This window comes from Rosa chinensis, chromosome 3, assembly GCF_002994745.2.
Source record: "Rosa chinensis cultivar Old Blush chromosome 3, RchiOBHm-V2, whole genome shotgun sequence".
Taxonomy (NCBI): Eukaryota; Viridiplantae; Streptophyta; class Magnoliopsida; order Rosales; family Rosaceae; genus Rosa; species Rosa chinensis.
In genome coordinates this window covers 11,909,732-11,922,515 of record NC_037090.1, presented here as the reverse complement: position 1 = coordinate 11,922,515, position 12,784 = coordinate 11,909,732, and the positions used below count along the sequence as shown (strand labels likewise).

The window sequence follows — 12,784 nt, the reverse complement described above, 5'->3', positions numbered from 1 at the left end:
TTCTCTCGTACTGGATGTCATTGCACTCCACTACCTTGTCAGTTTAGTAGTTTCCAAATTACTGAACATGCAGCTTACGAATGTGGTCACTACGTATCTTTATGGGGATCTAGATACAGAATATATTAAAGGTTCTTGTAGACTTCATTTACCCAAATCAAGTGGCTCTAGACCACGAAGCACGTTTGCAATGAGGTTGAAACGCTCACCAAAGTGACTACTTGATTGGGACAAGATATGATGAACTATGCCCGCGCGTTTCCATGACAAGTTCCGAATTTGCAATTGTTGCGGTTTATGTTGATAAATATAATTGGAACCCTTGAGAGTTAAGGGAAACTGTTGAACACTTGAAATCCGAGTTTGAGATGAAGAACCTTGGGAGTACATGGTTTTTTACTAGATTTAGAACTTGTATACCGTGTCAATGAATGCTTTGGCATTTTGGTAAAGTCAAGATGCACTCCCATGGCCGTCAGTAGTCTTGACCCTAAAAGGGATACGTTTCGTCCTAGGGATGATGACGAAGACGTATTAATTGGTAGAAGTGTCTTACCTAAGTGCAATAGGCGCATTATTGTACTTAACACAATACAAGACCGGACACCTCATTTGTTATGAACTTGTTGGCTAGAAGTAGCCCTGCACCAACGTGTTGCCATTGAATTGGTGTAAAGACAATCTTTCGATACTTAAAAGGTACGATAGATATGGGCTTGTTTTATCCCTACAGAGAGAAAAGGAATGACGGAAGAATGGGATCGGACCCCATAAGTCATAATGCCGCCGTCCATGGTGGCCAGTGCCATCCTCCTCCTTCCCTCCATCAAAACGACAATGATGTTTTGATGGGTTTTGCTGATGCAGGGTACCTCTCTGACCCTCACAAAGGTCGCTTCCGTACGGGTTATGTCTTTACCATGGGAAGCACTGCGATATCTTGGAGATCTACAAAACAGACCCTTGTTGCTACTTTCTCAACTCATGCAGAGATTATTGCTCTATATGAAGCTGTGCACAAACATATATGGCTAACGTCTATAATTAGACTTATTAGAGAAAGTTGTGGTTTGAAGTCTACCACGGATGAACCATACATTTATGAGGATAATGCAGCTTGTATTGAGCCAATGAAGTTAGGTTTCATCAAGGGTGACAACACCAAGCATATATCGCCTAAATTCTTTTATAATCAGCAACAACAATCACTTCTAAAGATTGAATTGAATCAAATCCGATCAGAGGATAATGTAGCGGACTTATTCACTAAGTCCGCTACCTAAATCCACATTCGAGAAACATAAGAGCATCGAATTGAGAAAGTTATCCGAACTCCCACGATTGTAGCAATCAGGGGGAGATATCGACATCAGGGGGAATTATGATGTCTACATGTTCGATCTCGAAGAGTGAATAATGTGTTGTACTTTTTTTCTCCTCCTCGAGCTTGTTTTTATCCCACAAGGTTTTTCACTCGAGCAAGGTTTTTAACGAGGCAACGGATGAAGCGTCACCACCAAGTTTGAGCGGCACAAGGGGGAGTGTTGAAGGAAATCGACTTATGTGTGCCTAATCAAACTAGGATTAGTTCCATGATTGTAATAGGAGAGAATGTTCTATAATTCCTAGTCCTATTCGGAATAGTTTTCCTTATAACATTAGAACATGTACTTTGTAATCCCTATATATATGGCTCATATTCTTAATAATGAATACACAATTCTATCTTCAATCTCTCTTGAATCCTTTATTCTTAAACAATTGTTTTTTTTTTTTTTGCAAAAAATAAATTACAGAATCCGATATTGTTAAACAGCGACAAGTGTGGCCTGTGGTCCACCATTGTACCGATACTGTCCTGACCAACTTAACCACCTGTTAGGTGTTGAGTTTTAATTACAAAAGACCTCGGTACAATTTGGTGAGATCCACCCACTTATAAGTTATATTTTATTTGTCACTTTTCCAATGTGAGATTTTTCCTCTCCAATATGCCCCCTCACGTGCAACCTAACTCTAGGTTAGCACGTGAAATTAATTAATCCAATTCCCACATTGAAAATTGGGACACAAGTCTCTGATATGAGACTTGGTCAATACAATCCAAGGCCCACATTAGACACTTGGTAATAATCCAATCGGAATATTTTGGTTGCAATACAAGGAACCTCAATTTGGGCTCATGATACGTGCCTACGTGGAGACGTAATTGGAGAAGGACCCGCCCTGATACCATGTTAAACAGCGACAAACGTGATCCGTGGTCCACCAATGTAGCGATACTATCCCAACTTAATCACCTATTAGGTGTTGAGTTTTGATTACAAAAGCCCTCGGTACAATTGGGTGAGATCCATCGACTTATAAGTTATATTTTATTTGTCACTTTTCCAATGTGGGATCTTTTCTCTCCAATAGATATGTTTTGTATTTGAGTCATAAGATAATAAACGTGCAAAGTTAACTGGGTTGAGAATCACAAGCCTATAATGCAGTGTTGATGGGATATACGTAGCTCTATCCAAACACCACACAACGGAAAGAAAAGACTCCATTTTATATTTCATTGTGCAAAGCATGTTTCAAACAGAGCTGGCAAACATGACCGAGTCATTGAATCTCATAAATTCATGAATGTTGAAGGAATATCGGTTTAGTGTGCCTTATCAAACTAGGAGAGCAATAGGAGAAAATGTTCTAGAATTCCCAATCCTACACGGATTGGTATTCCTTGTAACATTAGAACTAGTACTCTGTAATCCCTATATATAGGGCTCCTATTCTCAATAATATGACATACAATTCTCTCTAAAATTTCTCTCGAATCTCTTTTTACCTTAACACGTTATCAGCACGACTCTAACCACAAAACAGAAAACCAAAACTCATTCACAAAGCAGCCCCTAGCCCGAGCTAGCCGAGCCTTCGCTGCAGTCTGCGCGCCCGTGCGTTTGCAACCTTGCACAGCAGCCCCTGCTGCCCCCTCCCTGCAGCCCTGCGTTCCAGCCTGCTGCCACCGAAGCATCCCTGCTGCGCAAACAAGCCAACGCACACCCACTGCATCTTTTTCTCGTTCCTGTGCACATCCGTCTTCTTTCAAGCCTCGAAACGTCTAGTTCGGAAGCTCAGATCGAAAAACTTTCTTCATCAAAGTTGTTCGTCTATGTCTCTCCCATATAACCTCCGAATTTCAGCCTTATCGGAGTTATATTGAGATCTGTACACCAATCGAAGTACAAGCTGTTCAGAACAGAATCTGCTCCGAATTTTCAACAAGTAAGTTTTTAAATTAAAGTTCCTGTTTTCTGAATTTTAATTTCTCCTTCTTTTTCTTCGGGGACTTGCAACCTCCTTTCTTCTACATCCCACCTTTCTTATAACGTGGGTTCGATTCTTGAAAAGCGGAATCGTGGGGATTCACGCAATTAACGAACTAAGAGCGTTCGTAAGACTTCGGACTAAGAGCGTCCTTAAGCATCGATTTAACGAACTAAGAGCGTTCGTAAGCTACGGACTAAGAGAGTTCGTGAGCATCTATTTTGACCATTCAAACATCATTGTTTCGGTCTAATCCAAATTTCTTGGAAATCGAATTCTTGGTAGCATTACTGCTCAGAAATCTCATATTAGTTTTCGTGGAAGCATTGACTCCGAAACTAATACGTTCTTGCTTTCCTTTTTAGGATTTAAGACTTGAACGAGCTCGATTTTACTCCATTGGATTCTACGGGCACATAATTTTCATGTGGACTCAAAATGTTGAGCTCCACCTAATTGCCCTTGATTTATTGCCTACAATCCAGGAGTCTTATTCTAAAAGAACCACTCAAGGCCCTCAAACTGAGATAGATAATTCCAGGGCATTTACCCTGATGAAGCGCCACATGAAGATGGCCCTCCAGTTTGAGTACATGAATGAGGATAACACTAACAACATTTGGGTTGCGCCTCGTGAACGTTTTAGTAACATTCACAATTTTCCGGACTTAGAAGCATAATGGAATAATATCCGCTTCCCTAAACTTTGAAAGAGTTATGAAATATTGTTCGGAGGCTCTCTACATCATATTATTGATGCATGATTGTGAAAAACACAAAAGAACAAATTGATTGAGAAAACCCTAACATGACCATAGGGGTCATGACGTTGAGGGTATAAGGATTGGAATCCATGGCGCCACTTTTGGCCATGGTAACACTATTCCAATGCCATTGGTCCTAGAGACCATATGTATTGTGCCAATACACCTCAATCAAGAGAGCATCCTCTTCATGATATTTTAAGGAGTACCCGATCAATAGTGATCAAGATATCGAGCTATGAAAGACTTTAAATCTGGCGATGAAAATAGAATGCCGCAGATTTTTATTTAGAATAGTCTTTTAATTTCCAAGAATTATGTAATGGCAATTATGCCTTAATCAATAAATTGACTTATTGGATTATCTCTTTTCCTCTAGGCGTACTCAATTAAGTATGATGTCTAGGAAAGTAATTGAGATTAGTGGTACTTAAGAGAGCTTCGCTCCACCGACATCTCTCTCTACTTCCCTGGTCATATTTAATTGAAATTACCGAACGAATTGAGTGACTACAATTTGTCTAATGTTTGATTTTACTTTGGATTAGATTATGGTCACAGAACTTTGATGTAATCATTGGCTATTATTAATAAAGTATCGATTACTTAAAAGATATAAGAGCCAATGGTTTTCATGCGGAAACGCATTGTAAGAATGGACATGAGTTCCTTTGCATCACCTCTAATGACTACGGAAATAAAAGAGTCTTAGAGAAACTTATGTGTCGATCTAGTGGGTTGTATGCAACCACTATTCGAATAATTGAATCCAATCATGTTATTAGGGATGATTTATGGGATTCCGACACATATAGGCTTTGGCACGACCGTTTGGGACATTTAGGTCGTGATATGATGATCCGTATATTAAAGACTTTACACGGACATCCATTTTTCAGAACGAAAAGAAGTAAAAGTCAGTTTTTGGACACCGAAGGAGTCCCTGAGCCTCACGGCTCCGTTCACCCCCATATCCGGCCACCCTTTGCTGGCGCCGCCATCCCCCTGCGGCATCAGGGTGGCATTGACGCCACCAAGGCTCCTTCATCTCCAAATTTTACTTCTAAAGTCAATTGTGACTTCGTGGCTCAACCAAAATCCTCATTGGTTGTTTCTAAAGCCCATCATTCGTTCTGCAAAGCCTGCTCTTTAGCAAAACTAGGATCGAGACCATCCTATGCAAAGGACACTAAAGAAAATATACCATTCTTGCAAAGAATTCAAGGTGATATTTGTGGACCTATTCAACCACCATGCGGACCATTTCGATATTTTATGGTGTTGGTTGATGCATCGACACGCTGGTCACATGTCATGCTATTGTCCACTAGGAACGCTGCATTTGCTAAACTCCTCACCCAGATTATTAAGTTAAGGGCTCACCACCCTGATCATCCTATTAAATTAGACAATGCTGGGGAGTTTACATCAAAGAATTTTGATGATTATTGCATGTCCATTGGGATTGAAGTTGAACATCCAGTTCCTCATGTTCACACCCAAAATGGTCTCGCAGAAGCCGCCATTAAACTACTACAAATGGTTGCTAGGGCATTGGTAATGCGCACCAATCTCTCTATTTCTGCTTGGGGCTATGCAATATTGCATGCAGCTGTGCTTATTCGTCTGAGGCCCACTGCCACTCAACCTTTTTCTGCGTCCCAGATGGTGACTGGGTATGAGCCTGATGTCTCACACTTATGCATATTTGGGTGTGCAGTTTATGTGCCAATTGCGCCGCCACAGCGTACTAAAATGAGTCCTCAAAGACGATTAGGCATTTATGTTGGATATGATTCTCCAACAATTGTCCGCTATATAGAACCCTTGACAGGCGATCTCTTTACCGCTAGATTTGCGGATTGTCACTTCGATGAGACGGTCTTCCCGTCGTTAGGGGGAGATAAGAACATGAATGTTCAACAGGAACGACAGGAATTGTCGTGGTCTGTCCCCACTCTGTCTCATCTTGATCCCCGAACCGCACAGTCCGAAATTGAAGTGCGGAGAATTCTCGATCTTCAGAACGTAGCAGAATCGATGCCTGATGCGTTTTCTGATATCGCTAAAGTGACGAGATCACACATACCTGCTGCAAACGTGCCTGCAAGGATTGATGTCCCTAAAATTAGAGGACATGACCCCACCTCAAGAGTACATGAGCATGGCGCCAACGTTCCCAACCTTGGTGACGTTGTGGCTAGGCTCACGGCTCCCTCCAGGAAGCGCGGGAGGCCCATAGGTTCGATGGATTCTCGCCCAAGAAAGAAAGCGAGTTTGGCACAAAATAATCCATTAATCATCGATGTAAATAATCCATCTCATGAGAACATTCCGGATTATGGTTATGTCCAAGAGACATCATTGGGGGACTCTCCAATGTCAGAACCAACTCCAGAGAATAGAGAGATCTCAATGAATTACACTAGTGTACATGAGATGATGGATAGAAATTCTATGGCAATTGATGAAGCATTTGCATATCATGTTGCACAAGGAATTATAGAATATGATGACATCGAACCTCGCTCTGTCGAAGAATGTCAACGAAGAGCGGATTGGCCTAAATGGAAAGATGCGATCCAGGCTGAATTGGACTCACTAGCAAAGAGACAGGTATTTGGGCCTATAACGTAGACACCCCCAGATGTAAAACCTGTTGGCCATAAATGGGTCTTTGTTAGAAAGCGTAATGAGAAAAATGAGGTGGTTAGATATAAAGCCCGCCTCGTGGAGCAAGGTTTCTCACAACGCCCTGGAATCGACTACGAGGAGACATATTCTCCCGTAATGGACGTTATAACGTTCCGCTACCTTGTTAGTTTGGTAGTTTCCGAAAAACTTAACATGCAGCTTATGGGTGTGGTCACAGCATATCTCTATGGGGATCTAGATTCAGAGATATATATGAAGGTTCCAGATGGACTTCAATTACCCAAATCAAGTGGCTCTAAACCACGGAGCGCGTTTTCAATAAGATTAAAACGCTCACTATATGGATTAAAACAATCCGGACGGATGTGGTATAACCGTCTAAGTGACTACTCGATTGGGAAGGGATATATTAATAATGAAATATGCCCATGCGTGTTCATTAAAAGAACAAGTTCCGGATTTGCAATCGTAGCAGTTTATGTCGATGACATGAACCTAATTGGAACTCTATATGAGTTAAAGGAAACTGCTAAATACTTGAAATCCGAATTTGAGATGAAAGATCTTGGGAAAACACGGTTTTGTCTCGGTTTAGAACTCGAGCACCGTAGTGATGGGATTTTGATCCATCAGTCTGCATATACTCAGAAAATCTTAAGGCGCTTTAATGAAGATAAAGCAAAGCCTGTGAGTACTCACATGATCGGTCGTAGTCTTGAGCCAGGAAAAGATCCGTTTCGTCCAAAGGATGAGGACGAAGAGCTATTAGAGGCAGAAGTGCCCTATTCAAGTGCAATAGGCGCATTATTGTACTTAGCTCAATTCACAAGACCAGACATCTCATTCGCAGTGAACTTGTTAGCTAGACATAGCTCTGCGCCAACACGTAGCCATTAGATTGGTGTAAAGACAATCTTTCGATACCTAAGAGGTACGATTGATATGGGCCTATTTTATCCATACAGAGAGAAGAGGAATGACAGAAGAATGGGATCGGACCCCATTAGGTATGGAGCCACCGTCCACCATGACAAGGTGGCCAGCCATGTTGCCACCAACGCCGTCACCACCACCAGGGGTGGCCGGCCTCACCCTATCCCCCTCCATCAAAACGACAATGATGTCTTGATGGGTTTTGCTGATGCAGGGTACCTCTCTGACCCTCACAAAGGTCGCTCCCAAACGGGTTATGTCTTTACCATGGGAAGCACTGCGATATCTTGGAGGTCTACGAAACAGACCCTTATTGCTACTTCCTCAAATCATGCAGAGATTATTGCTCTACATGAAGCAGTGCGTGAATGCATATGGCTAAGGTCTGTAATTAGACATATTCAAGGAAGTTGTGGTTTGAAGTCTACCATAGATGAACCTACATGCATTTATGAGGATAATGCAGCTTGTATTGAGCAAATAAAGTTAGATTTCATCAAGGGTGACAACACCAAGCATATATCGCCTAAATTCTTTTATAATCAGCAACAACAAGCACTTCTAAAGATTGAAGTGAATCAAATCCGATCAGAGGATAATGTAGCGGACTTATTCACTAAGTCGTTACCTAAATCCACCTTCGAGAAACATGTAAGGAGCATCGGATTGAGAAAATTATCTGAACTCCCACGATTGTAGCAATCAGGGGGAGATATCGACATCAGGGGGAGTTATGATGTCTACATGTTCGATCTCGAAGAGTGAAGGACGTGTTGTGCTCTTTTTGTCCTTCGACCAGGGTTATTTTTGTCCCACAGGGTTTTTGTTACCTGGCAGGGTTTTTAATGAGGCAACAGATGAAGCGTCACCACCAAGTTTGAGCGGCACAAGGGGGAGTGTTGAAGGAATATCGATTTAGTGTGCCTTATCAAACTAGGAGTAGCAATAGGAGAAAAGGTTCTAGATTTCCCAATCCTACACTGATTGGTATTCCTTGTAACATTAGAACTAGTACTTTGTAATCCCTATATATAGGGCTCCTATTCTCAATAATATGACATACAATTCTCTCTACAATTTCTCTCGAATCTCTTTTTTCCTTAAACAATGAAAAGAAAATTATTAGAAAACAAATTATCATAATAATGTAACATTTGAACCACATAATCAATCTATTGTGATCTGGAAAAACTCAATTTCGTTTTGGATACCTGAAGGCTGAAGAAAGCCATCAGATTCTGAAGAAGGCTTACCGTATAAGTCTATATTGGCCAACTGCCATTTCCAAGGCAAAAGTATTTTCAGAAAAATCCACCATGGAAGTTCCCAAGTTTATTCTTGTTTTGCTATTTGCAGCAACCTTTGCTTGGAGTCGAGCACAGTTAGAAGGGATGCCAAGCTTAAAGCAAGGGAACTCCTTGAAAGTTGAGGAAGAGAGCAACTTCTTGGTTTCACCAAATGGAACCTTTTCGAGCGGATTTTACAAAGTTGGCGCCAATGCCTCCTGTTATTCAATATGGTTCACAAATAGTGCCGACAAAACAGTTGTCTGGATGCCTAATCGAGATAAGCCTGTCAGCGAAAGACGCTCGAAGCTAACCCTCCATGGAAATGGCAACCTAGTTTTGACTGATGCACTAGGTTCGGTTGTGTGGTCAACCAACACAATCTCTAAGGAAGACATGGAACTTCAGCTTCTTGAAACAGGAAACTTGGTGCTGAGTAACCAAGACGACAGGATCATCTGGCAGAGTTTTGATTCTCCAACGGATACACTTCTGCCATCTCAGCCACTCACCAAGAACACAACCTTAGTGTCCATGAGAGGCCAAGGTACATACTTATCTGGATTCTATAACTTCAAGTTCGATGATAACAGTATCTTGTTTCTCATCTACAATGGCCCTCTACTTTCTAGTGTTTATTGGCCCCAGATTGTTTCAACTGTTTTTGAAAGTGGTAGAAATCCTTACAACAGCTCTAGAGTGGCAATTTTAGATGTGGCTGGACAATTTATATCTAGTGACAATATGCAGTTCTATGCATCTGACTATGGGGTTGGTCCAAAGCGGCGTTTAACAATGGATTATGATGGCATCGTAAGATTGTACAGTCTTGATGACTCAACTGGGAATTGGAAACTGTCATGGTTGCCTGATGGTGTCGATGCATGCCTGGTTCAGGGCTTGTGTGGTGAATATGGTATTTGTACATACAAACCACTACCTACTTGTACTTGCCCTTCAGGGTTTTCCCTAAACGATCCTCAGACTGGTCCAAAGGCTGCTCACCTCCCTTCAATTTGACCCAAGATACAAGCAAGCTAGACTTCCGTGAGCTCCCTTACACAGATTACTATGGATATGATGTAAGTACAATACTTGTACATATTGTATTGGCATTCCCATACAAAATTTATGACAAAGCCCGTTACTGATCTCAGAGAGTCACAGGTAAATGCATCTGCATATGCATGGGATTGCAACGTGTGTTGCAATCCCCGAGTCAGCTGTCAGTTTTATGTGGAGTCCGATTTTGGAAAGTAGGTTTTAGGTTTTATGTATTTATGTCTTTAAAATATTTTTCTGAGTGTTAAAATCGTGGTGTTGATGCCTTAGGGTTTTTAGGACTTGTCTTTTCCTAATTGATTTCCCTTAAGATTTGTTGGAGTTCATATATGGGAAGTTTCTTTCCAAATTAATGGGGAATTAGGGTAGAATCTTTGCATGATCTTTGAGTAGTTGCCGCAGGTCCATTATATGAGGAGAAAAGATACACGGTCTGTATACACATCCATAGAGGCAAGAATTTTGATAGAGTCTTGCATGTTTGTTTGAGTTTGTGTCTTCACAGAGAGTCAAAACACTTTGTCCATGTATAAGTGTTTGTGATCATAGTTTCGTATGAATAATACTCTCTCAAGATCAGTAGGGAGACTGTGAAGAAAGAAGAACAAGATTTGAAGATCGTTCAAGTGAAGGAGTTCTAGAAGGAAGACAAACTTTGTATTAGATTTTGTGTGAATCTTATAGCCGAGCTAGAGCTATTCAAAGTTTGTAAAAGAACATATCATTTTCAATATGATGATCTTTATTTTGGGTTCTCAAGAGTAAGAGCCCCGCAGTGTTTTTAATCTCATATCTTGAGATTTTCACTGCGTAAACAAAATTCTGGAGTTTGTTCTATTATTTCTGATTTCTGTCCAGTTGGGATTGATCCACATACTGCAATCCCCATTCTCCAGAAACTCATATTCTGTCCTTGTATTTTCATATGACTTGGAAACCTATCAACTTGGAATTTCTTTTGAAGCATGCAGGAATTCTTGCCTAGTGGATTCGAGATGCTTGGGATTCGGATATGCGCTGGTCGGATTGGACAATGTTACCCTAAGAGTCTTCTGCTTAATGGATACCGTATGTCAAATGTTAAGAGCATCTTGTATGTTAAGATTCGAAAAGATTTTCTGACCCCTGGTGCAGTCCAAAGCAAACTAGAAGCACATGATTTGAGTTGTTCCGCAGCACAGTTTTTTGTAAGTTGTGATCTTGAAACAGAAAAGGGCAATGGAAATCAGTATATGAAATACCTTATCGGAGTTGTGAGTTCCTTTGCAATAATTGAAGCAATCTGCATTGGTTTGGCATGGTGGTATGTGTTCCGAAAACAAGCTCATGAGGAACTGGTGAGCATGGGTTACATGACATTAGCCATAAATGCTGTAGGATTTAAACATTTCACCTATGCAGAACTAAAGAAAGCAACCAATGACTTCAAACAGGAGATAGGAAAAGGAAGGTTCGGAACAGTCTATAAAGGGGTTCTGGATGGTGAAAGATTTGTAGCTGTGAAGAGATTAGAAGGCATTCTGCAAGGAGATGCCGAATTTTGGGCAGAGGTGAGTGTAATAGGGAATATCAATCATATGAACTTGGTTAAACTATATGGTTTCTGTGCGGATAATAATCATAAGCTATTGGTGTATGAGTACCTGGAGAATGGATCCTTGGATAAACTCTTGTTCTCAGAAGTTGAACTTGGATTGGAAAAGCGGTACAAGATTGCATTAGGCACCGCAAAGGGTTTGTCATATCTACATGAGGAGTGCCTTGAATGGGTACTCCACTGTGATGTAAAGCCTCAAAATATACTGTTAGACGACCATCTTGAACCTAAGGTGGCAGATTTTGGTATGTCCAAGTTGTTCAAAGACATTAATGATGAAGGCAATGGATTTTCTAGAGTTCGAGGTACCAGAGGTTATATGGCTCCAGAGTGGATGGTGAATCTGAAAATTGATGCAAATTAAGGCAGATGTCTACAGCTATGGGATTGTTCTGTTGGAGCTACTGACTGGAAAGAGTGCTTCTATTCTGCTTTCAGCTTTTGCACGAGAGTACATTGAACACAACCAACTGGTACAATGTGTGACTGAAAAGATCAGAGTCGAAGGGATTAAGGAAGTGATAGATCTGCGACTTCATCATGATTTCAACAAAAAGAAGCTTGAAAGATTGATGAAGGTTGCTCTTTTGTGTGTACAAGAAGATCGAAGTGCAAGACCTGCCATGAGTAAGGTGGTGGAGCTTCTACTTGAGTAAAGGGCAGATAATAAAGGAACTGAAGATCAGGGAATAAATACTACAAGTTAACTGTGTGATAAAGTTGGTGTGTAGTTTTTACATTTATTTAGCTTCCGAGAAAACTCAACAGTATGTTACAGTTCCAGCATTTCAGCTGAAGATGAAAAAGATTCATTCCAATAAATCAGTAAGTTATTTTATGTTTCTGTGTATTCTATTTTCAATTTCAACTTCTATACTTGATTTTTTCTAAATAACCTAGTTACTTATGAAGAGCTAAGCTAAAATGACCAACAATGGATTCAGTAGTAAAAGAATTGCTAGAATGTGAAGATGTTCTACTGCAAAGATGTTGGTGCATCTGTAAAATTTTCCTTGAACTGCTTCCTGTAGTATTTGCAATTTTGTAATCAGTTATTTTTTTGTAAAAAAATAAAAATAAAAATAAAACACACACATACATATATATATATATATATATATATATGTATGTTACTAAATGGAATTTCTAGATGTTTACGACTCGAAGTT

General features: G+C 40.5%; 1 protein-coding gene and 1 pseudogene across 1 annotated transcript; both read left to right on the top strand.

Annotated features, from left to right (window-relative positions):
* The first annotated feature begins 8,986 nt into the window (after positions 1–8,986).
* LOC112194120 (putative receptor protein kinase ZmPK1) lies at positions 8,987–9,976 on the top strand. Its single transcript, XM_024334374.1, has one exon. It carries the CDS (start codon positions 8,987–8,989, stop codon positions 9,974–9,976), a length of 990 nt encoding a protein of 329 aa, XP_024190142.1.
* A 1,007-nt stretch (positions 9,977–10,983) lies between these two features.
* On the top strand, positions 10,984–12,324 carry LOC112194119 (annotated as a pseudogene).
* The last annotated feature ends 460 nt before the right edge of the window (positions 12,325–12,784 follow it).

Excerpts from the sequence above, each read along its gene's own strand:
- LOC112194120 (XM_024334374.1), top strand. The coding sequence starts at position 8,987 with ATGGAAGTTCCCAAGTTTATTCTTGTTTTGCTATTTGCAGCAACCTTT.